The sequence below is a fragment of the Littorina saxatilis genome, linkage group LG3 (genome assembly GCF_037325665.1).
Source record: "Littorina saxatilis isolate snail1 linkage group LG3, US_GU_Lsax_2.0, whole genome shotgun sequence".
NCBI classification, from domain to species: domain Eukaryota; kingdom Metazoa; phylum Mollusca; class Gastropoda; order Littorinimorpha; family Littorinidae; genus Littorina; species Littorina saxatilis.
This window is the reverse complement of record NC_090247.1, coordinates 46,353,689-46,380,386: the sequence shown is the minus strand read 5'-3', so window position 1 is coordinate 46,380,386 and position 26,698 is coordinate 46,353,689. Positions and strand designations below refer to the sequence as shown.

General features: G+C 40.5%; 1 protein-coding gene across 2 annotated transcripts in view; it reads left to right on the top strand.

Moving 5' to 3' along the window:
- Nucleotides 1-9,025: 9,025 nt before the first annotated feature.
- The window catches only part of LOC138960787 (xaa-Pro aminopeptidase 1-like), a 197,196-nt gene continuing 179,523 nt past the window's right edge, over nt 9,026-26,698 (top strand). The window contains exons 1-3 of one of the 2 annotated variants that reach the window (XM_070332438.1): nt 9,026-9,215; nt 20,610-20,713; nt 24,356-24,466. In XM_070332438.1, the coding sequence (XP_070188539.1) occupies nt 9,167-9,215; nt 20,610-20,713; nt 24,356-24,466 (264 nt within the window). In that variant the 5' untranslated portion in view covers nt 9,026-9,166. The remainder of the gene's footprint in view (nt 9,216-20,609; nt 20,714-24,355; nt 24,467-26,698) is intronic. The other variant, XM_070332437.1, reaches the window with a different exon arrangement.

Genomic DNA, 26,698 nt, shown 5'->3' with positions numbered 1-26,698 from the left:
CTGCGCCTTTCACATCAAGTTGTAAAGATCTATTTTAAATAATACTTATTAGAAGGGAACAAAATCAAACAAACTACAACAATCGTTCTGAGGGGAGAGAATTACCTCTTCCGAAGAAATTACCTCCCTTGCTTTTCTTGTCGTGACTTATGTAGAGTAAAGTGAATAGAAAGTGAATCAGTCAGTAACAAAAAAAAAACCACAACATTTCTTAAGATCAATGAGGAGTCTTGAAGTATTTGTCAATGTTAATCTTGTATGCATAACAAACAATATATTACGGATTGATAATTAAAGAAAATCGTCTCTTCTACAGGGTTGACCCCCCTAAAAAGGACACCCACAACCATGCAAATTACTTCTGCATCTGTTGAACCAATTATTTTATATATGGCATTCATTAACTTCAGTTTATGTTCTGCCTTTCCAGTAAGTGGCAATTTTGTAAATTGAATGGTCTGACTTTTGTGCAATTTTAATTTTTTTCTCCAAATTCGGGGGTCGACTAAACAGAACGAGTTTTGACATTGAGCGGTAGCCATTTTTACCTAATTTAAACCCTTCAGGCTTTTACCTTTTTGATTATTTTGAATGTCTGAGTATGTAAAAACATCCCCTTCAACCCCCAGGCTATCGATGACCTGAAGAAAGCATGCAGTTACAGCTAGGTTCAGGGCAATCCTCAGACACGAAAGCGTTGGTGTCATTGGTGATGCAAAAGTTAGATAATTTAACCTACAAATTTGCCACTTTGTGAACTGCACATGCATAAAATCAAGTTTAAGTATGCTGAATATGAAGTTATCCAGTCAATTGGTGTAGAAGTTATAGCATTTCTGTCAGTTAACAGTATTTAAAATCTCTAAAGTAAAATCTGACATATTCGAAAGTTTTGCATAAACACCCAGACAATTTTTACGATATTCTCCTAAGCTTCTCCACTTCTCAGCCCTGTCTTGGAAATGAATTCGAATAAGGCAGTCAAAATAACTTAGTTTGGAGCACCCATCAATCAGAATAAGCATTAACTTTTGACACAGGAAATATCTTCTACCGAAAGCTCTCCTGGTTTTATTCTACATTTTTCCTGCATAATGGTAACAAATTTAATGATAAATCTAAACAACGAAGTGACTGTGGTAAGATGAACAAAGTTAAAAAAACCAAATGGTTTACGAATCGAAATCTAAACAAGTTTTAATGATAAGTAAAATGATAAAAAAAATAAAATAAAAAAAAGCTAACGTCCTCGCATTTGTCCAGAATTATTCCATGTTTAACATGGGAACAGAGGGATAATTGGTCTAAAGAATTTTTAAAAAGGAGGGTTAGGGTAACCCTGACCCTCTTTGGACTATCTGTATGCAATGCCCGCTATAGGTGAAAGACTTTTGTGGAAGCCATGGAAGAATGCATCGCTGTTGTGCTGGTTCAGCTTGAGGTCCTGTCCTAGCGAATATCCTGCACACACAAAAACACGACTTTTTAAGCCACTTATGTTGCATTCTGTGACATAGCTTTGTTAAAACCGTGTGCCTGATAATAATGACAGATTTTGTTGATATACATTTTTTTTAAGACACCCCATATAATATTGTTTGACAATCTCTTTCAACATAGTTAATGTGTATACAAACGCAAATAACCCACAGGTCAATAAATTACTTTCCAGAGAGAGAGAGAGAGAGAGAGAGAGAGAGAGAGAGAGGAGGTATTGCACCTCGGTTCGACCGAAGCTAAGTTAAGAATAAATTCCTGTTGTGCAGCGGGTTAAAGTATTCCCTCATACCTCGGAGATATACCTTCACTCGCTCGCAGCGACGTCACGTGACGGAAAGAACGTTATCACACCATTGAAATGACATTCTTTCCGTCCCCTATAGGCGACGAAATAGGTCAAATTTTGTGCACTTTTTAGTGGAAAATGCTTCGACGCCGGAGCGGGTACTGGACCCAGTGCCGTTCTAGTGCAAGTGCACTACAAAGGCACTGCACCCAGTGCCGATAAGCGACAGCATTCTTTCCACCATCTAAAATGTCACGTGACGTCGCTGCGAGCGAGTGAAGGTATATCTCCGAGGTATGAGGGAATACTTTATCCCGCTGCACAACAGGAATTTATTCTTAACTTAGCTTCGGTCGAACCGAGGTGCAATGGGTGGAGGGAGGGAGGGAGGGAGGGAGGGAGGGAGGGAGGGAGGGAGAGAGAGAGAGAGAGAGAGAGAGAGAGAGAGAGAGAGAGAGAGAGAGAGAGAGAGAGAGAGAGAGAGAGAGAGAGAGAGAGAGAGAGAGTGTTTTGTGATGAGGGTTTTTTCAAAGCCTTTACTGCTTTAGTCATTGAATCCACCCGACTTCGATTTATTGTTCAGTGATGGGTAATTGTGTGACCAACTATGTAAGTTAGTGATTGTTCTGGCTTCATACAATGACATTGCACTAATTTTATAAGTGTATGTGTGTGTGTTTCAGGCAAAAGCTGATATTACAGTCCTAGTTGTATGCAGTACCTCTGCTTCTTCGTTCAGGAATCAAAGTATACAATCTAAACCGATTATTTTGTTCAATAATGTTCAGCTTACCATCCCGAAGAAGGCAGTAACGTGCCGAGATATTGATTATAGATATTAACGTACCTAACCTGGTTACTGGTGAGTTTTCTTTTTATTTCAATAATGTAAATGTGTGACAACTTGCAGGGTACTTGATGTTCAGAGCAATTTTTCTGGCAAAAGACCTTTTATGGATCAAAGAAAACTTTTGTCGTGGTGCACAAGTCAATCAATTTGGTTGATAAATAATTTGTGCTGCATTTTCCCTGGTTCCAAAACGTAGTATGTATTACCACATGTCCTTACCTGTCATTGGCATCACATGATTATCTGCAAGCAGTCTTTTGTGGAAATACGTCATTTAACACTTGCACTTATAGTAGGGCTGATGGGGTCTATGTCGACCAAAAGAGTGGGATTCTCTGTAGGTCGAGTTCCTGTAGGTGGATTCCCTGTATACCTAAGACTTTAAAATTGGCAATCTAGTATACAGGGAATCCCACAGGGTGCAGTTTTTCAATAAAACTTGCAAACCATACTCGAATTTCTAAGAAATATCAAAAAAAGATCGAAAAACATGAAATTCTAACGATGTCGCTAAGCATCACGTGACTTTCATTGATATTAGCAAAACGCTACAGGAACTACACCCTGTGGTATTCCCTGTATACAAGATTGCCAATTTTAAAGTCTTAGGTAAACAGAGAATCCACCTACAGGAACTCGACCAACAGTGAATCCCATTCTTTTGGTCGACATAGACCCCATCAGCTATAGTAGGTGGCTGTGGAACGGTAGACATGCAACGACAACGAACAACAAAAGACAAAGTGTGGAGTACACTCATTTTTCTTAACATACGCTAAGTTTCTTTGAGAATGCTCCAAGTGAAAATCAGGGGTTCCTAGGCCTGATATCACAATTAAACAGCTTCTTCTCAGAATCAGGAGGGAAAAAACGAAATGTCGTGACAAGAACAGACAGCAGCAGCAGCAACAACAACATTGCTAAATCGTCGCTTTAACAAAATTTCATGTTTAGTATCGCAGACAAAGCACGGCTACTGATCCGACCAAAGCCACACTTCATGCACGATGGGCACATTGTTATGGCCAGCTTGTTAACCCCTTCAATGCCACAGTATAACAGCATTAACCGAACGGTCTATGGGAAAGAACTGTGTTTAGAACCCCTACAAGTACTTGGACAGTGGTTACCTCCCCTTTTAGTTTTCAGAAATGTCCTGAAATGTTGTTGACACAAATCCCACGTATGAGATACGGTTATGGGCGTAGGACAAACCGAAAATGACCACGTATTACATACGGGGTGGGCAGTGAAGGGGTTAACGTGAGCATTGTGTATGTTTTACATAGAATTGAATGTGTTTGTCGTTGTGTCTGTCATCTATCCTAGTCGTTTGATTTAGAATAAAGCAAACTTATTACAATGACGATTTTCTTCGGTTTTTGATGAAGGATTGGCATCAAGACTTTTCCTATTTTCCAACTCTGCCACCATACACTGGCCGTTCAGGTCTGCATGTCGACCACATGGTGTGTGATCAGATTTTTCGGACATGTTCATAATGCTTTCATGACCACCAAATGGAAAATCAGTTGGTATTTGTTATGTTTTTGTGTAAGCACAATCTTCATACAAGTAAACAGAAACAGTTTTGTTGCAAACAGAGCCTTCATAAGAAAAAATGCTTCTAAGTCAAAATACATACCCCCTTTTTCGTATTGCGTAAAATATACCCATAAATTCTGGACATCATATTTTTATTTTTTTCACAACAATGAAACCAAACTTTGGCATATGTTTTAGCAATATATTCACAATAAAACCTATGAGTTTGAAGGCTGCATCTTGTTTTGTTTATTTTTGAGAATTTTTTTGCAAACCCATGCAAATGGCCAGTTTCTGGGGAGAGACTGGGGAGATAATGGCCAGTATAGAAAGAGTTAATAAGTAAACTAATGTCAGAAGTAGGTATTTACCTTGTTTGCCTTCGCGTTCTTGATAGCCCGCTGCAGCATTTGTATCACTTCCCTTGACATTCAAAACGCCAATGTATTTCTGAAAGGAAAATAAAGATATTGACCGAAACATCACACAAGTGGTATATCATGCTAGGTTTTGTTTACAGTGCCTGTTCTACGACCACATCTGATTGTAATTTAAATAAAGACAAGAAGGGCAAAGCCCATACGACTCACATGCTTGACCTTGACCTGTACATGACCTTGACCTTCAGGGTCAAGGTCAAATAACTAAACCTAGCAATGACATACACTAAGAACTGCTTTACACATTTTTCCTACCAAAATACATGTGACCTTGACCCAAGGTCAAGGTCATCCAAGGTCATGCAACACAAAGCTGTTAATTCAAGACATAGGAAGTACAATGGTGCTTATTGGCTCTTTCTACCATGAGATATGGTCACTTTTAGTGGTTCACTACCTTATTTTGGTCACATTTCATAAGGGTCAAAGTGACCTTAACCTTGATCATATGTGACCAAATGTGTCTCATGATGAAAGCATAACATGTGCCCCACATAATTTTTAAGTTTGAAACAGTTATCTTCCATAGTTCAGGGTCAAGGTCACTTCAAAATATGTATACAATCCAACTTTGAAGAGCTCCTGTGACCTTGACCTTGAAGCAAGGTAAACCAAACTTGTATCAAAAGATGGGGCTTACTTTTCTTTATATATCATATATAGGTGAGGTATTCAATCTAAAAAACTTTAGAGAAAATGGGAAAAATGTGAAAAATAGCTGTTTTTTAGACAACATTTATGGCCCCTGCGACCTTGACCTTGAAGCAAGGTCAAGATGCTATGTATGTTTTTTGGGGCCTTGTCATCATACACCATCTTGCCAAATTTGGTACTGATAGACTGAATAGTGTCCAAGAAATATCCAACGTTAAAGTTTTCCGGACGGCCGGACGGACGGACGGACGGACGGACGACTCGGGTGAGTACATAAACTCACTTTTGCTTCGCATGTGAGTCAAAAAACTGTATCCATTTATTACTTCTCTATTTGTGTGTGTTTGTGTGTGTGCAGGGGCGAATCACATTATTTTTAAGGGGGAGTTTCCAAATTTCTTTTATGGACAATTTGACGACGCAAAGCGTTTAGTTGAAGACGCGAAGCGTTCAACCTCCTTGGGGGGGGGGGGGGGGGGGGGGGGGGGGGGGGGGTGTTCCGACAAATGTTGATAAAAACAAGGAAAATGGATCAATCTGAGCCAAGAAACATCCCCTTATTCACCTTCCAAAAAAGTAAATATATTAAGAAGAAAAATTTGAATCACAACAAGGACAATTGATCGATGTGGCGCAACCTGAGCAAACTAATTAGCCAACTTCTTTCCAAAATCGTCACTTAGAATACAAAGGCCGGCTCCTAAGTGGTCCGGAAACCCCCTCCGGATCCGCCCAGTGTGTGTGTGTGTGTGTGTGTGTGACCGATGACCTTCTCTAAATTCTAATCGTTGCGTTTGCATGGTAATAAAGTTTTAATACTGGATATGCCCAAGAAAAAATATCATTTCTTGTTCATGTCATTGTGTATGTGTGGCCAGGACCGTGACTTCTGCTTGCCTCGACGTCTTCAGAAAAGACACAAAATGCCAGCAGGCGTATGTTCTTGGAGCACTCAGTATGCCGTCATCTGCAAACAAATAAATACAAATTATTCAATTGTGTAAATAAAGAACAATCATTTTAATATTACAACAAAAAATTCATATAACTGTAGTCTTCACCAGAGACATCCACTACACTATCTTTAAATAAAACTGCCGTAAAAAATTGAAATACTATAAAACTTACCCCCACTCAGATCTATTTGGGATTATTCAAGTTTCAACCATGAAACGATGCCGGTTTGGACAGATCTGCTAGTTTGCCGCTGAAACTGAAATCAAAGGCGATCTTCAGAACTATTTCTAATCTTGTATTTGTGATTAATATAAAATACTGATCTTCCCAATAGAAGCTGCTGTGTATACACATGACCAGGACAAGGTATTTTGTTACAGGGCATTTACGCAGACGTCGCAGTTCAAAATATCGTTTTAGATCTGATTTTGTACAGCAGCCTGTGTGATTCAGAATCGTCTGCCCTTTTTCGGTTTAACATTTTATGGATGATTCCTATGAGACTGCTCAATCATAACTGATGACAAATTCAGAAACAGATGATGGTTTCAAGTAGGCTACAGTAATGATTCGTTAAAAATGTCAAGCCACTCGTCGATCATTCACACTCAAAGAACCCAAGCCAAATCTGCTCTGGTTCCGAGCAGCTTTTTCCAACTGAGACCCTAATTGTTACGCATCTGCCGCGAAAAGATAGACCACAAACAAGCGGCACTGTACCATGCTTTCGTTTATGTTGCTAAACAGATTAAATGTGCATTGTAAATGTGCTTACAGCAAAGAAATGCATCCTTACTTACCACAAAAATACTGGTACCACATTCATCGCACTTGTGTCTTCTTACCAAAACCTATCGATATGTTTGTTTACGATATATTGGTAATTACTAACCGTTAACTATTTTTCAAAAATCTGAAATGACTTTTAAGAATCAAAGAAAGATTCGCTAAAACGGTTGACTTCAGAAAATAAGCAATATTTTTCTGAACCATGAAATAAAAATCGAAAACTCCGTTTGATCTTTTATTTTGGTAGATTGATGACAACAGCCGGAACTGAAAGTACCAGAACCAAAAATTAAGGGCATTAATCAGGTAAACTAAGAAGATTGTCGTTCCTGGCGCGCACTTCACATGTCCGTCAAACAGTGTCCGAGTGAGAGAAAAAGATTTTTTTTTTCGCAGTTCGACAGTATATGAGGCCCTTCTTCATATCAAAGTGTAAAGGTTGCTGAACGATGTTTTTCCTTTTTGCTTGTTTAGTTACACTTTAAACGCATAGATGCGATCTCGCTGCGATTTAAATCTTTGGTGATAAGTATCTGGTTTTTTTATCAAAATGACTGTTTAAAACGTAATGACGACCTGACTGTGGTATGCATGAACACACACACAACACATGGGAAGCATTTATTTATAAATGGCGGTCTACGAGCGCTGACAAAATTTGACACGAAGACACAAAAGAGCGGATTGTGTCCCTTCAAATACATTGCTATGATTCGTTGGTTGCACGCAACATGCGTCAAAAATAGGATCAATTCTATTCACAAGCGGCATGCCACGCAGCCGATTAAAAAAAAAATTCACTCGCGCTACACTTTGACTGAAATAAAAACCCAGACCAAGTGCTCGTCATAACCGACGCACTGATGCAGCGACGCGGCTATGACATGCTTATGACGTTTCGTGGTCAGCAGGCCTTAGGCCCAAACTCCACCTGCGCGACTGCCACTACATGCTGCGCCATGATAGGGATTATGACGAGTACTTGCCCTGGTTTTTTTCACGCAACGTGTAGCGGGTTGGGGAAAAAAAAGAATTCGGTGGCGCGGCAGTGCCGCTGGAGAATAGAATGAATCCTGTTTTTGACGCATACAGTGTCATTGCAGCGTGCAACAAACCAATCAGCGCAATGTATTTCAAGGGACACAATCCGCTCTTTTGTCAAAGAGGAATGCATTGTCTCTTCATATCAAATTTTGTCAACGCTTGTAGACGGCCATTTATCAATCAATGCTTCCCATGTGTTGCGCGTGTGTTCATGTTCATAGGAAGGTCATCGTTACGTTTTAAACACAATCATTTTAGTGCAAATAGCAGATACTGGTCACCAAAGATTTCAATCGCTGCGAGATCGCATCGATGCGTTCCACTTTATATCTCTTCAATTGTTAAGTTTATTGAGTTGACTCGTTGATGTAATGGTTACGACGTTGCACTGCGAACCCGGAGTTCAGCGGTTCGAACTCTACAAGCTCAAATTTTATTTCCTTTTTTCTTTTTTTAATTATTTTGAAAAGTACAATACAATTTTGACACATGCTATGGATATGATTCAGTATTAATGTGACACATTTATTCTTTATTTGTTTTTAATTTCTCTGCACCCACCTCACAGAACAACTTATACATTTTAATCAAACACGACAAGGACAATAATTCAAATTGTCTCTGAGAGTAGAAGGTTACTGTTTCCGAAAATTGCAATCGCTTTTTGAACGAAAAAAATCCGAATTATGTCAAAATGCTGGGTAGTAATGCTCAATTTAACTTCATTAAACTTCATTTAAACTTTTTTTTTAAGTGTTCGGATAAGAGAGAGAACTTGCAAACTTTAATGTCAACTCGGAATTAAGCTCCCCTATTTTTCTCACTAAAATATCAATGACACGCGCGGCATTGACGCCGTGTATGCGAACTCAGGTACACGTTGCACGCATATATCATTACCTCAATAATCTGAAGTGCATGTGCGACCCTGCTGTAGTTACATAGGTGAGCGTAGCCCCTTATAGCCTCCGCGCTGCGACCCGTTTGCGCCAGTGGCAGAGGCCGCAAAAGCCGGTGTGTGATGGTGGAGTGGTGGATATAGGCTTAAGACAGGTGAGGAAAGGAAACACTCCAACCGAAGACAGCCAAAAGAGGGGCAAGATGCGTACACGGGCTTTTTACCTCGCAGCCTGCTGCATTGTCTTTGCAGGTAAGTTTACAGGATTGTGTTCGCTCGTGTTGACTGACAGCTGCTTGAAGAGCGATGTGTGTGTGTGTGTGCGCTTGAGTACTAGCGTTTTTGTTGCTGTAAGTGCTTCTCTTTTTAACATTTGTGTTGGTTTCAATGTTCATGTGTAGGCTAAGCACCGCTTGCGTTAAATGCTTTGTCTGTTGCTGAATGTTTGGTCTGTTGACAAATTGACAAATACTCGTATTAAAGCGAAAAGCTCTTTTTTACATTTAGTCAAGTTTTGATTTTTCTTCCGTTTTCCGCGCACTGTTTCTTTGCGCTCGGACATCATGAGAAATGCGGGGAGGGGGCGCATTGCTAAAATGATACTGAGTTGTTTCTCCTGTTTTATTATTTCTCTTTGGCAATTGCAGTACAGCCCTAAATTAACTTGATATCAATCAATCAATGAGTCTTATATCGCGCATATTCCGTGGGTACAGTTCTAGGCGCTCTGCAGTGATGCCGTGTGAGATGAAATTTTATACGGCCAGTAGATTGCAGCCATTTCGGCGCATATTTACCTTTCACGGCCTATTATTCCAAGTCACACAGGTATAGGTAGACAATTATTAACTGTGCCTAAGCAATTTTGCCAGGAAAGACCCTTTTGTCAATCGTGGGATCTTTAACGTGCACACCCAATGTAGTGTACACGGGGGGAGGTTCGGACACCGAAGAGAGTCTGCACACAAAGTTGACTCTGTGAAATAAATTTCCGCCGAACCTGGGATCGAACTCACGCTGACAGCGGCCAACTGAATACAAATCCAGCGCGCTGGGCTATAAAAATGTTGGGGCGATCGAGGCCACTGGACCCAGCCATGTTACGTCGCCAACTCCGGGTTGGGTACTATAATACCGGAACTGATGGCCTTTCCTCGCCAGTTAACATAGTATCTTCCGGTTTGTCAAGGCCAGTCATGTTGTGTGTAGCCTCTCTCTACCTGACCACGCTACCGCCGGAGGCGAGGGAAAATGTCATATGTCATCGTCTGCTACACATCGGGAAGAAAGTAGTGACACGGTGTGTCAACTGATTCCGGCTATATCGTTCCTACGCCGGATGTTTCCGTTCATACAGCCTTCATTTTCGGCACTTGTTCGAGCAAACACGTTGTGGTCAATCGTGTGGGCAGCGCTTTTTCGTGATATTGCAAGAATAAGGTAGCAAATTGATTGGGCTATGTGTACAAGTCGACCTGATTACACACGCGTGCCAACATGTTCTAGTTTTTCTCGCTCTGTAATCAAAACTGACCTCTTATTTGCACATGAGCCCCCCAAATATTGCCTTTTAGGACAATTCACTTGAACAAAAGTTTATAGATTAGTACTGTACCGTGTTTTTTTTTAAATTCATGCTGATTCCATTCGTACGCCTTGATATAGCTCGTACAAAACAAAAACGGTTTCCGTTCGTGCAAAAAGCGATTCAGTTCGTACACATTCTCTTGATCTGGGGTAAACAGCCCCAACACAAAGTACGCCTACGAGTAATATTGGACCTATTGGAACTATAAGAATAGTTTTGTTTACGTTCGTACTGATTTTGACATAGTAGGAGTCCGTTCGTACCACTTCCACCAGAGTGTTTCAGTTCGGACGCTTTTAAGTAATGTGTTTGGTGACAGATCTTTTTGGGTGTTTTGATAATAACATCGCAGGAAGATGTATGCAGTGTTGCTATGTTAACTGGCGAGGAAAGGCCATCAGTTCCGGTATTATAGTACCCAACCCGGAGTTGGCGACGTAACATGGCTGGGTCCAGTGGCCTCGATCGCCCCAACATTTTTATAGCCCAGCTGCACTGACCAGCGATGCTGCCGCGTACTTAAACTCATTGTCTCCCAGGTACGGATATATCCGTACCCACTCATATGGCTCTATCTGACCAGGTACGGATATATCTGCTCAGACTGTTAGCTTCAGTCGCTTCTTGTAACGTCGATCTAACGCATGCATTCCAGCGTCTTGATACATAGTTTCTACACAGTTACTACAATTCTGAGTGACCTGCTGCGGCACAGCTGGTCTCGGCTACCAAAAAATTGGTCAACATAGGTGGGGTAGAAAGTGTTACGTTACTGTACAGCTATTTTTATTCATGACTGACTATCAGGGTTTAACGTCCTCTTAGACCAATTGACCTATATTGGGACAGGTATTGATAATACGCTGAAGGTATGGTGTGACATGTGATACTTTGACTCGAACAGCCCGCAGTGGCTGTCTTCTTCGACACACCAACATTGGCTTTGTCTCGTCATTGAAATACGATCATGATAATCAGAGACGAGAGATGATGCATGCGTGTCTTCGTGTCGCTGTGAAATTGGGATCTTTTTCGTGCGTATGTCTGAGTGACAGGGGGGTGTTCGGACACCGAAAAGAGTCTGCACAAAGTTGACTCCGAGAAATAAATCTCTCGCCGAACGTGGGGATCGAGCCCACGCTGATAGCGACCAACTGTCTGCAAAGCCAGCGCGCTACCTTATGAGCTACGTCCCCTTTTTACATTTAGTCAAGTTTTGACTAAATGTTTTAACATAGAGGGGGAATCGAGACGAGGGTCGTGGTGTATGTGTGTGTGTGAGTGTGTGTGTGTGTGTGTGTGTGTGTGTGTGTGTGTGTGTGTGTGTCTGTGTAGAGCGATTCAGAGTAAACTACTGGACCGATCTTCATGAAATTTTACATGAGAGTTCCTGGACGTGTTTTTCATTTTTTGGATAAATGTCTTTGATGACGTCATATCCGGCTTTTGTAAAAGTTGAGGCGGCACTGTCACACTCTCATTTTTCAATTAAATTGATTGAAACTTTGGCCAAGCAATTTTCCTCGAAGGCCGGACTTCGGTATGGCATTTCAGCTTGCAGGCTTAAAATTTAATTGCATGATGACTTTGGTCATTAAAAATCTGAAAATTGTAATTAAATTTTTTTTCTTTCTAAAACCATCCCAAAACAATTGCATCTTATTCTTCATCATTTTCTGATTCTCAAAACATATAAATATGTTATATTCGAATTAAAAACAAGCTCTGAAAATTAAAAATATAACAATTATGATTAAAATTAAATTTCCGAAATCGATTTAAAAACAATTTCATCTTACTCCTTGTCGGTTTCTGATTCCAAAAACATATGGATATAATATGTTTGGATTAAAAAAAAAAGCTCAGAAAGTTAAAAAGTATAGAGATAAAGAAAAGCGTACTATCCCGCTCAGCTACCGCGCTATTCTGGATTGTCAATTTCACCGCCTTTGCCACGAGCGGTGGACTGACGATGCTACAAGTCTTGATGAAAAAATGCAGTGCGTTCAGTTTCATTCTGTGAGTTCGACAGCTTGACTAAATGTAATATTTTCGCCTTACGCGACTTGTTATTCCTGTCTTGTGAGGCAAAACCAAAGCTTTCGCTGCTGCTTTCAGCCTTCGTTAAAATCTCCATGGATGCCCATAGGCGCCGGTTGCCGACCTATGGGCCGACCTATGGGCAAACATGATAAACTATTCTTAACATAATCTAAGCATAGATCTTGTGTACCAGTCTCAGTATTAAAAATACAATTTCTTTATGCTAAAAGTTAATCTATGAAAACGCTGAAAGCATTGTGTTAATAATTTTGAAAGAAATGACTAAAGAAGGAAATACAAGAGGAAACAACTGTGTTGGGTAAAATACAATTTCTTTATGCTAAAAGTTAATCTATGAAAACGCTGAAAGCATTGTGTTAATAATTTTGAAAGAAATGACTAAAGAAGGAAATACAAGAGGAAACAACTGTGTTGGGGTATAAAAACTATAACTATGTAATTGTGCAGATGTTTGTTTTCAACAAAAGTGGAATAAAAAGATTTTTTTAAATGTGTTTGATATATTAAATAAGAACTGCAATATTTATTAATTGCGTTGAGAAATGTTGATCTTATTTTTGTGGGAGATGCTATCTGACAATGTCTTTTACGTTTCCTTTGGCTGACAACACTCATTGTCATCATTTTCACGAGTTTTCATTCACAAGCACCTGGGAAATAAATCTCATGTTCCCCAGGCAATAAATCCCCGGTTACCATAGTTGCAGGAAGCAGGTTATTATGAGTTATTTCTAATATGCTGACTGTTAGCAAATGATAACAAGATATGTCAGCAAATGATAACAAGATATGTCGAAAAAAAAGATATCAAGCATGAGCCTTTTAGGCGAATGCTGATATCGTTTGTGAGACATGTCTGTTATGCTGATATCGTTTGTGAGACATGTCTGTTATCATTTGCTAACAGTCAGCATATTAGAAATAACGGTTTTATTACCGTTTAATTCGACCAAAAGAAATTTCGAAGCAACCCCGCGAATTAGACAGAACAGCCGCAATGTGAACTTGAGCGCTTCTACCTGATTATGCCTGTCAGTCAAAGAATTCTCGTGACCTGAGTCAGCCAATCAGATTAACACACCTGACGTGATGAATATTCACAGGTCAAATGCCGTTGACACACAACAATCTCACAAGATAAACCATTCGTTTCGGTTGCTTCGCTTTTTCTCGTTGAACAGAGAGCGACAGATTTAGAACCGACTCCAGACAGATGGGAAATGACGTAAAGATACATTTGATGTAAAGCGAGTGGCGCAATTTCACTTAATTTTTCCGAACTTTGATCATTTAGATTTCAAGTGAGCGGTCGGCATTGCACACTTAGACGATGGGCGGTGCCTTGCTCTTCCGTTACGCACCCACCGACAAAACTCGCTTTTCGGTATTTTTTAGATAAAGAGAGTATTACCTGACAGCATTTGAAGTGTCATTCTTTAGAATAAATCACGCTGATATTGTTGAATTACATTTTTACTTTGTCTTGTTAATTTTTAGCGTGATAAACAAAAAGGGTCCCTGCCTGAACGTTATAACATTTAGAGGGTCAGCGTCCTGATTGGTCAAAAAGCCATATGGGGCACTGAATTGGTAATAAACATGGATAATCAAAAGCAAACCCAATAGAAACGCTCGGGGATTCTTCGGCTCTTTTCATTGGTGTTTCCCAAGACCTAAACAGACGACACGACACTGCTTTGCAAAGTTCCAAAAACGAACTGGCAAACTGGCAAAAGTAAACAAAAAACAAAACTACTTAGGGCCGGACTACCGGGGAGGTTATGGGGGTCCCCCCCCCTAGCCTAAACATCCTCAAACCTGACATATTCATCCCAACATTTAATGAACTCAAAAACACAGAAAGTTGCTTTTACACGCCAGCTTTGATTGCCAGTGGTTATCAAACCGGGACTCGTGTGGTTCTCAGGACGGAACCCGTGTTTCAAAGCATGGCTCCCTGGGTTGATTGTGCACCTATTTTCTCACTACCAAAGTGATGACAAAAACGATGTTTGGTGGTTTGTTGACAGACCAGCTTTTTTGTCGGTCCTTGTTTTATATTTAATAAATATGAAACAAAAGACGATATGCTCCCCCTCGGACCGACAAAAAAGCTGATCTGTCAACAACCCATCAAACATCTTATAATGTGTGTGTAGTGATCTGTGGGATAGTTGTGACTAATAATATCCTTATCTACGACAAAGAGAAAAATAATTGCTTCAATAGTTCTCTGAGCGGACCAGTACTGCTTGGTCTAATCTGATAATAATTACTCAGAAAGAAAGAAGAAATTGAAGAAGAAAAATCAATATTTACCACTAAAATCGATCTCATTTTCAGCTGCCGATGTTAAAGTTACAGGACCTGTCAAGTCCAGGTGCACGGAGCCCCTTGGGCTTTCAGTCCTGCCTCAGGCAGCTATCCGTTTGAACAAAATACCATTGACTTACATACAAGAAGTCAAAAATGCAATATTTTTACGAATTAATTTTGAACTGCCTCCGGGCAGGAAAGAGTCGCCCTCGACCAGTTTCACATCAGGTCCAGCACGTGAATTAATTACGTAAAAAGCCAACATGGAATTCTATTAGTCTCCGCGAGAGGGAGATGGACTGCGCCAAGATGGACCAGGGAAACAAGAAGGGGTCGGTCAGATGGACTTCACCGAGATGGTCAATCTTGGTGTAGTCAAAGTCCCATCTACTGATCAGCCCTTTCTTGTTGCCCTGGTCCATCTTGGTGTAGTCCAACTCCCATCTACCGACCGGCCCCTTCTTGTTGCCCTGGTCCATCTTGGTGTAGTCCAACTCCCATCTACCGACTGGTCCCTTCTTGTTGCCCTGGTCCATCTTGGTGTAGTCCAACTCCCATCTACCGACCGGCCCCTTCTTGTTGCCCTGGTCCATCTTGGTATAGTCCAACACCAATCTACCGACCGGCCCCTTCTTGTTGCCCTGGTCCATTTTGGTGTAGTCCAACTCCCGTCCACCGACTGGTCCCTTACTGTTGCCCTGGTCCATCTTGGTGTAGTCCAACTCCCATCTACCGACTGGTCCCTTATTGTTGCCCTGGTCCATCTTGGTGTAGTCCAACTCCCATCTATCGACCGGCCCCTTCTTGTTGCCCTGGTCCATCTTGGTGTAGTCCAACTCCCATCTATCGACCGGCCCCTTCTTGTTGCCCTGGTCCATCTTGGTGTAGTCCAACTCCCATCTACCGACTGGTCCCTTATTGTTGCCCTCGTCCATCTTGGTGTAGTCCAACTCCCGTCTACCGAGCGGCCCCTTCTTGTTGCCCTGCTCCATCTTGGTGAAATGTTTCCTTGGTTTCTTCCTGAAATTGTTGCATTTCATGATTGAGATTATTCAGCTGACAGAAGACAGTTTTACTTTTCTGGGAGAAAACGGTTACAAAATGTTTGCCATCATATACAATTTTTTGTGTCGCTCCATTGTTTAGTTCCGACGACGCGAAGTTTAGCGCGACGATCCAAATTTCAGTTTGCAGTTTGGCGACCCCGAGTATGCAATACTTGTGTCACCTCTCCGTATCATTCTACTTTATGTTGCAGAGCGTGTATGAATGCGCCTCCCTAGTATGTGACAGTGTTATCTACGCTGCCTTTGTTCCCAATACAAGGTTGACACACACAAAATGTGTGTTCGTAACCACTGAGTCACACGTTTATTGCATGCCATGTCTCATGACACATTTGTTGCAGAATATACCGATAGGGGTGGAAACTGTCAACTTTATTGTACCTGCCACAACATAAAAATTGAGAAGTGTCCTCTCTAATGCTGTTTTTATTGCTTTCAGCATTGTAAACTATGTGTCGAGATGTCGTTTCGGGTATCTTCACCTTCACTGTGACAACAATCAGCCAAACAAGTGTGCAGTTTTGTTAAAGCCTTGAGTAGAACAAAAAGAGGCTCAGAATGTTAAGAGGGCACTTACAAACTGGACACAAAATCATTTCGCGTAAAGCGATATCAAAATATTTAGTTAATCTGTCCGCCTAAAAAATAGAAACTGAACACACTGGATGGTATTTCACCGAGACTTGTCAGCCTCGAGTTTTCTGAGACCCTGCGACCGACACAATACTGACTCAATGGTCTTGGTGGCAGAAGCGAACAGTGAACCTAATTGGCATAAAACAGATTTTCTTTATTTCTGAACAAATGTACAGTACCCGGCGAAAGAAACACAACTCGATCATTCGCGCCCACTGTTGCAAGTGATTTTTCGTCCTTTTCAAATTGTCGTAAAATATGAACCAGATGAGGTACATAAAAAAGGAAGACAGATTCGTGGAGGATATTTTACTGGCTGTACGAGTTGTGCATATTATTTAATCGTTTTCTTTTTTTTTTTTTACCTTTCCATAAACTGTGTTATAAAGGGTAGGGGTCAAACGAGTCGTGATTGCAGGCGAACGTGTCACTAAACTCGTAAAAACGCATATTTTTCAACCAGATAAAGACAGTTGTGGGGGAAATTCATCTCAACACGATCATTTAATTAGAATTATTCGCCAAAGCGTAACATAATTACAACAATTAACATAAATCACTCAGACGGTGTTGAAAAGGGTTGTTTGGGGAAAAGCTCCTTCGCACGGAATCGACGTAATGATTTGTTTTAAAAGCAGATGCTTTTTGTGACCAAGTGTCTGTTCTACACTAATATGCTATAATTAGAAAACAATTCTTGCGCTTTTTTTAATATTTTATTTTTACCAATGACCTGTTAGTGTTGTGATTCGTGCGAAAGTACTATGAAGCCAAACGCATACGTCCTCCCTCCCTTAACACATACATACACACTCATAAACACAAATACACACACACAGACACATCGATACACACTCACACATAAATAAACAGACAAACGAACAAACAGAGTCCCTAAGATGTGTAGGTCCGCTTCACAGGGCTGAAATAAACGCCCACTGTCACTTTGAAGACCGTTGTCCCAAACTGCGATAATGTAACGCTTTGGCGAATAATTCTAATGAAAAGATCATGTTGAGAAATGAATTTCCTCCAAATTTGTCTTTACCTGGTTGAAAAATATGCATTTTTACGAATTTTGTAGCGTGTCGAAGTGACACGTTCGCCTGCAATCACGACTCGTTTGACCCCTATCTTGTGTTATAACACAATTTATGACAATGTAAAAATAACAAGTCGCGTAAGGCGAAAATACAACATTTAGTCAAGTAGCTGTCGAACTCACAGAATGAAACTGAACGCAATGCCATTTTTCAGCAAGACCGTATACTCGTAGCATCGTCAGTCCACCGCTCATGGCAAAGGCAGTGAAATTGACAAGAAGAGCGGGGTAGTAGTTGCGCTAAGAAGGATAGCACGCTTTTCTGTACCTCTCTTTGTTTTAACTTTCTGAGCGTGTTTTTAATCCAAACATATCATATCTATATGTTTTTGGAATCAGGAACCGACAAGGAATAAGATGAAAGTGTTTTTAAATTGATTTCGACAATTTAATTTTGATAATAATTTTTATATATTTAATTTTCAGAGCTTCAAATATAACATATTTATATGTTTTTGGAATCAGAAAATGATGCAAAATCAGATGAACGTAAATTTGGATCGTTTTATAAATTTTTATTTTTTTTAACAATTTTCAGATTTTTAATGACCAAAGTCATTAATTAATTTTTAAGCCACCAAGCTGAAATGCAATACCGAAGTCCGGGCTTCGTCGAAGATTACTTGACCAAAATTTCAACCAATTTGGTTGAAAAATGAGGGCGTGACAGTGCCGCCTCAACTTTCACGAAAAGCCGGATATGACGTCATCAAAGACATTTATCAAAAAAATGAAAAAAACTTTCGGGGATTTCATACCCAGGAACTCTCATGTCAAATTTCATAAAGATCGGTCCAGTAGTTTAGTCTGAATCGCTGTACACACACACACACACAGACACACACACACACGCACATACACCACGACCCTCGTCTCGATTCCCCCCTCTACGTTAAAACATTTAGTCAAAACTTGACTAAATGTAAAAACGATTAAATAATATGCACTACTCGTACAGCCAGTTAAATATCCTCCACGAATCAGTCTTCCTTTTTTATGTACCGTATCTGGTTCATATTTTACGACAATTTGAAAAGGACGAAAAATCACTTGCAACAGTGGGCGCGAATGAGTTGCGTTTCTTTCGCCGGGTACTGTACAATTCAAACACAGCATTCAGTCTGTTCAAATATTATTGAGAACACGTTTTACAGGTTTCTTACGTACAAAGCCACGGCAAATTATGTATCAATGTGAAAGTTATCAAGTGCCCTATCTGAAAAACCTGTTCTATTTTTGAATTACCAAGTGTCCAAGTGATATTTGTTGCAAACTAAACTTGGCAAAAAAAGTATTGCGAAACATTTCGCACTCACATTAAAGCATTGAATCCCGTGTCATTTTATTAAAATTTTATGTGCCGGTTAAGGCCGTTCATTTGAATTTCTGGATCACCTTTTGGATTTAAGATTTCTTTTACGGGGATCACATGATTGCCGCTCAAATAAGGGTACCCTCAAAATCGACCGGACAAAAACAGAAAGGATGAATTACAAATCGAAGAAAAATCACAATAGGCAAAAATTTGCCATTTTCACATACGAAAGAAGGTAAAATCAAGTGTCTACCCTGAAATCATTTATATATTTTATATATAGGTTACAAACTTCGAGTCCTGAATAGCTTGCAGATTTCTCCGAGGGTCGATTTTCAGGTATTCCCGAGCCTTTGGCGAGGTAATACCTGAAAATCTACCCGAGGAAAAATAGGAAAGCTGTCCAGAACGAGGTGCGTAAGCTTTTAATCCCTTTTTTCATCAAAAACACTAACTTTTTCAACACAAACCTCCTCCTCTTTCCGCATCACGATATTCATGCGCGAAGCTAGTTCTCTTCCCCGCATTAATTACTACATTCGAACAACAACAAATAAACAAAACATAGAGCCTACATTGTCATTTTTAATTTTTACTTGTCGAATTTTTTTAGTTAGATTATGTATGACTTTGCTGCTGACATTGATCCACGATTATTTTGTTCGAGAATTACTCGCCTTAACCCAACACGGTGACCTTTGAACCGATGATGAGTGTCGGAGACGATTTCAGATTGAATATTAACCGCTACGTGTAATTGTAGTGCTTCAACTTGTCAACGGTACTAAAACTAACGAGATTGTCTTAGAAAGACTTGAAATGAGCGGAATACGTCACTGTAAACATACGACAGGGGCTTCGACAACCAGAGTTTTTCGCCTTGATTTTTTTTTTCCTTTTTTGTTGAAACAAATCTGTTTCTGAGTTTTATTTTGTTATTGTTTGGTAAAACATAATATGACATTGTTGTCGTAGTTCAGCGAGTGTATATTTATTGTTTGAATCGCATTACGTCACTTATATATTGTTTTTAAATGAAGGTGTTTCAAATCAATACGTTAAGGCAACGAATCGTGTTTGCAGATGGATTTATATTATTTTTGCGACCAAATATGGAAAATCGGGGCCCGGTTAGCTAAGTTGGTAGAGCACTGGACTTGTGATCTTAAGGTCGGGACGGACACGGGTCAACTTTACGTGCACACCCAGAGACGGTAGCCATGTTCCACCTCGTGTCAACACAGTGGCACGTAAAAGACCTCCGTACAATAAGCCATTACAAAACTACAGGGTTTTTACCCATATAGCCCACAAGAAATGATTTTTGATTTTTTGTGTATTTTAGTGTCTGCAAGTTTGCTTTTGCGAATTTGATTTTGGGGGTGTCCTAGGTCTCCGGTACACTGCGTAAAAACTAATTAATGAAACATGAAACTCTTTATTTCATTCGGTAGGACCTTTCTGGCAATATCCTTGGTTTGACGCTGAGTGAAGTAATCTCGTCACGAAATTGATCCTTGTTATGGTTTGGGATAATTTGACGTGTATTTGTGTGCAGCGACACTGAGCGCTTGCGGTCCAGTCGGGGACGAGAATGTGGGTCACCGCAGTAAGCGAGCAGCTCCCTCCCTTGCTGACAGGAAAGCTTGCCGGCCTGGGGATGTGAGTACTGAGAGATTATGTCAAACTCAACTGGTAAGGCCTGTCGTTCACCTGCGCAGCTTAACCTTCACCGTGCTTCGTGGGTCGTGGACGACCCAGAGCCTCACAAAATCGTCTTTATCTCTGAAACTAATTGGAATGTTTAATTGAGACTTCATGTACTCTTCGATCACCTTTGAAAAATGATCTTTGTAAACAAACAAATAAACGATGACGTAATTTGAACTACACAGTCCGGATGATGGGGGTCGTGGACGACCCATATGGAATTACGTAAGGGATTCGACGCTGTTTATCCTTATTCGGATGGCGTGGGTCGTGTACGACCCATACTCTGCAAAGAGGCGGCACAACGTTTATTCCTATTCGGATGGCGTGGGTCGTGTACGACCCATACTTTTTACGTTGAATCCTTTTTTGGAAAGTATGGGTCGTACACGACCCTCATCATCCGGACTGTGTAGTCCAAAGCGTGATCCGGTGAAGCGGGACTACACGAGGCTCTAGGGATTATGACGAGTACTTGGCCTGGTTTTTTTCACGCAACGTGTAACGCCATGGGGAAAAAAAACAAATTCGGCTGCGCGGCAGTGCCGCTTGGAATAGAATTAATTCTATTTTTGACGCTGCAGCGTGCAATGCTGCGAGTAAACCAACCAATCAGAGCACTGTATTTCAGGGGAATCAATCGGCACTTTTGTCAAACAGGAAGCCGTGCGTCTTCATGTCAAATTTTGTCAACGCTTGTAGCAGGGCCTTTTATAAATAAATGCTTCCCAGGTGTTGTGCGTGTGTTCATGCCATGCATAGTCGTTACGTTTTAAACACAGTCATTTTGGTACAAATAGCAGACACTAATCACAAAAAATTCAATCGCTCCGAGATCGCATTCATGCGTGAAACTGTATTTATATCAGTGTTGATTTTGTTCATTTGCGTCCGTGGTGTAATGATTAATACGTTGTTCTCTGAACCCTTCGGTTACGGGTTCGATCCCCACCTGGGCCTAACTTTTTCGTTAAACACTAGTTTACTACAAAAATTGAATGTTGCCGAAAGTCCTGGTAGTAATGCTCAATTTAACTTCATTCACAAACCACAATGGTTCTTTTCGTATCGCACATTTTAAAGGAGAGAACTTGCATATGTAAATGTCAAATCGGAGTAAGATCCCCTGTTTATATCGCAGCAAAACGAATGACAAAAGCAGCTTTGACGCTGTGTGTGCGAACCTCAGCTACACGCAGCACGCATGCATCATGACGTCATAATCCGTTGCGCGGTGGAGTGCCGCTGACTCTGCGCAGATGTGCAGTGCCCCTAACAGTAACATGACCTCTCATAGCAAACAAAAAGCAAACGCAGCGTTTGCTACTAGCTTTCCTCTTCAAACTAAAGCTACTCTTACACTGTGTCGAATTGCCCTTGCGAATAGCATTTTCCAATAATTCGCAATGATCGGGACATGGTCGCAAGACATTCGTAAATGTTCTTAACCATACGCTACCATTCGTCTCTTGTTTCGAACATAGCAACATGTTTCTAATATTCACAAGGAAGTCATATTTTTAACTTTTTGCCCAACGTACTCGTAAGTATTCGCAAGACATTTGTAATCATCGCAATGTATTCGTCACGCTCGCAAAGCATTCGCAACCATTCGTTATGCCTGTCTTACGCTGTGCCTAATATTATTGCAAAAATTCGTAAATATCGCAATGTATTCATTACGCTCGCAAGGCATTCGCAAATATTCGTTATGCCTGTCTTACACTGTGCCGAATATCCTTGCGAATATGGATTCGTATGCATTCGCAATGATCGGTAGACATTCGCAAGCACTCGCAACCATTCGTAAGACATTCGCAAGGATTCGTAAGGCTTCGAATGGCCAATATTGTTCCTGTCCATTCGTCTCTTTTTTGGGCCTAATATAACCTTTTCATATACACATTTCTTGCGAATGTCTTACGAATGGTTACGAGTGCTTGCGATCTTTGCGAATGCCTTGCGAGCGCTACGAATACCTTTACGATGATTAGGAATGGCTTACGAATATGCCTTCCTTGCGAATATTAGAAGCATGTTGCTAATATTCGCAACAAGAGACGAATGGGGGCGAATGGTTAGGAACATTTACAAATGTCTTGCGACCATGTCCCGATGATTACGAATTATTGCCGAATTCTATTCGCAAGGGAAATTCGGCACAGTGTAAGACCAGTATTACGAACAATGCGAATTGCATAATCGCTTTATTCGTAAAATGTTTGCAAGCACTCGCAACACTCGCAGGGCCACTCGCAACGTTCGTAATACGCCCGCAAGGCATTCGTATATGGATTTGTATGCATTTGCAATGATCGGTAAGGCTTCGAATTTTCAGTATTTTGTCCTGTCCATTCGTTTCTTTTTTTGCCGAATACAACATGTTCATATTCGCAAGAATATTCGGCACAGTGTAAGACAGGCATTAGGCCTCAAACGTGTACAATCATTCTGTTCGCTACGTTCAAAGCTTTCGTTTCCTTTACTTCTCATCTCTTACATCTCTCAAGTAGTGCGTCCCTTTACATGTTTTTGCTTTGCAAACTGTAGTGTGAAGGCGAGGTCGGAATGAAATGCCGCGGCTCCACGGCTGCTATGAGTGCGTGTGTGCGTCCGTCTATGTGTGTGTGTGAGAGATAGTGTGTGTGTGTGTGGGGGGGGGGGAGGGGAGGGGTGTCTGTGTGTGTGAGCATTGAGTGTGGGTGTTTGAGGGGTCAAAAATATATAAGTATAGCAATATCGCCACGTTCTTTTCCTGTCAGCTGTGTTATATACATGAACTACCCTGATTCATTTTTGACTGACCGGAAAAATCAGGATCCTTAGTAATGAGCAGTCTCAGGACGTCCGGCCCGATGGCCGTCCAACCAGTTGGCCGTAGACAAAAATCTTAAAGTTGAGATTTTATCGGATGTCAATGAATCTACAGCTTTATATTTTACACACGTATAGGGTTCGGTGACTCTCATACACAGTGAAAGTTTAAGTGACCATTTGGGAATTCAATTTCACAGCGGGGTCAAGTCCGGGGAAAAAAAACTGCAAAAATGTCTTGTTACTTAGACATTTCTGAAGTTAGAGCTTTAATACTATAAAATATATAGGGTTTGGTGACCTGCAGGCATGGTGAAAGTCCAGGGAAAGTTCCATGAAAATAGATTTTTAAGCTATGGCTTTGAAACTTTAACACTCTCATATTTAAAGACATCTAGACACTAGCCGAGTTGACTCATGTCAAATTTCAAGGTCAAAGCAGGGTCATTTTGGGGTACAAAAAAATAGAAATTATTATTCGCTAAAAAAATGTTAGCTAGATGTTTCAAACTTCACACAATTCATGGGTATGATTACCTCTAGACACGACCCAAGTCTGGTTGATCTTGATCAAACTTCAATGGGGTCATTTTGTAGTACATAATAATTTTCTTGAGCATTTATACAGCTAGAGCAGCAGATGATTTGTTTCTTATTTAATTTGCACGTATGATGAGTCGTGAGAGCATATGCTTTTCTTTTTGTTTTAAATGTCTTTGCTTGTCTTCTGTCCGCTTTGATCCAATCAGTCGCGCGACACGTATTTGTTGTCTGTCTCAGGTGCAGCCAGCCAGACGTGTGGACACGACTCAGCGCTTGTCTGACTTGCGTGCTGCAATGGTTAACCAGTCTCTCGATGCCTTCATCGTTCTGTCTGACGACGCACATGGGGTACGTATATGTAGGTCAATTCGTAAACTGTAACTGTTTAGTCTAATCACACCAAATGCGATTGCTTTTTAGGACAAGGCCGTGCCAATAAAGCGAGGGGGGGGGGGGGGGGGACGTAGCTCAGTCGGTAGGTAGTGCGCTGGTTTATATGCCAGTTCAGTTCGTCGCTATCGTGGGTTCCGCGTGAGAGGATTTATTTCTCGGAGTCACCGTTGTGCAGACTCTCTTTGGTGTCCGAACATCCCCCGTGTGCACAAATGTGCACACACAAAAATCTCAAGCTCACAGCGAGAGCTTACGAACAGCGTAGCCTCAAAACGGGTTGGCCTTGTCGCGTGTAGAATGCAAATTTCGCTGCACTGTTCAATGTTACATTACGACTGCCCCCCCCCCCCCCCGCAAACAACACTATTTACTTCTCTTTTTAAAAATATTTCAAAGCTGCTGTTAAAAGCGAAAGATCCTAATTAATCAATCTCTATTTTTTTACAGTCTAAATTATATTTAATAAGCAAATATTAAACAAAAAAAGCAAGAACAAAATAATAAAGAAAATCACAAAAAATAGGGGAAGGACTCCTAATATGGACCGGCTCCTAATATGGACCACCTCTTGTTCTGACAAACTAACGGCGCTAGAGCGCTCAAAAAAGTTTTATTCGCTGTATTCACCCTCTCTGGATAACTCGCACATGTCAAAACAGTTGCAGAATCACAAATCTCAAAACCGTTAGGCTTTTTCTCTTTTTTTCACTTTTGGCAGCGTTCACTCTAAATTTGCCGTCTAAAACGGACTCGTTTCTGTCCACAGCCAAAGCTTTTATCACACAAAAATTGCTTTTTATGACAGCTAAGACCGCATTTGTTGCATTTTAGCAGTGTTGACCCCGAGTTTCTACTCGGCAAACAAAAAATAATAGCAAAATCTCAAAGTATGTGCGAGTAGGTGGTCCATATTAGGGATATGGACCACCTTCAACAAATCGAAGAAAATAAAAGCTAAAGCCTATTTTCATTAATTCATTAAGAAGCTTGCTGGAAATAACCTATAACTAGCCCTCGAGATTTAACAAAAATATAACAAAAAGTCTTCTTTTCGTGGAAGTTGATAATTTCACTTATTTTCACTCTGTTCTTGATGAGCTCAGACAGAATATCGAAGACGTGAAATGCGTCAATCGAGCAACTGTCGTAACTTGGCTACAATGAGACGGTCGGTTACCTTGCACCATAGACACGAACTGTGACATTCTTGATTAATTTAGGTGAAATGCTTGAAACAGAGTGGCTCAAAAGCGACAGTTCGATCAGTTACTAACCGAAAAAATCGAGCTCGAGTCATTCGGCGAAGGTGGCGAGCTTTCAAACCATCACGACTGAATAACTCATATTACATCTTATCATCACGCATTTTTCACACGAGTAGCATGGTGCAGTGGTTACGGATTCAGAAATTCGATCCGGCGCTCTGGGTTCAAGTGCTGCTGGGAGCTAAAATGTTTTTAATTTTTTTTTTATTAATCTTTTTCTTCATAGGCCTGAATTGCATTCAGGCTACAACAACCGGTTTTTGTCTCTGTGTTCATTTTTTTTTTAATTGCGTAAAGAAACTGTCCTATGCTTTCACAAAAAATCCAATCTTGACTTTCAACTGTACATTAATATAAAAAGCAGGAAAAAAGAACAGAAAAAAAGATCAATAAAGACGGATGCTCCCCGATAACAAAAAAAACAAACAAAAAGAAACAAAAACAAGAGAGGCAAAAAAGAAAGGGTTGAAGCTGCCTGCAATGCAACTGAGATCAAAATTTTAAAGTGTAACTAAACAGACATTTTGAAGTGTCAGCTTTACTGAATTGCTTTATGTTTTGTCCAAGTATAGACCTGTAGAAGCGATACTTAACGATTTTTCCAACGTTTACTGTGTTTTCTGATTTACTACGATTTTTTAAAAGTGTTGAACCCATTTCAGATTTACCTGATTATCTGTTCTTGATTTGATACTTCCAAAGAACAAGTGGTACTTTGAGTTCCGGTTTTATGTTTTAACCAATCAGAATTTGGTTCCTAAATAAAATCGTCTGCTGCCTGTCCCAGCAGAGTCGGCAACAAGCACTGCTTGCCACATGTGTGATGTTACCAACAGAAATAGCCATAAATTGGGCAAGGTAGCAATGTAAATGAATTGGATCTAACTACAGTAATGTGCTTGTACTGCATCTCTGGCCTTTG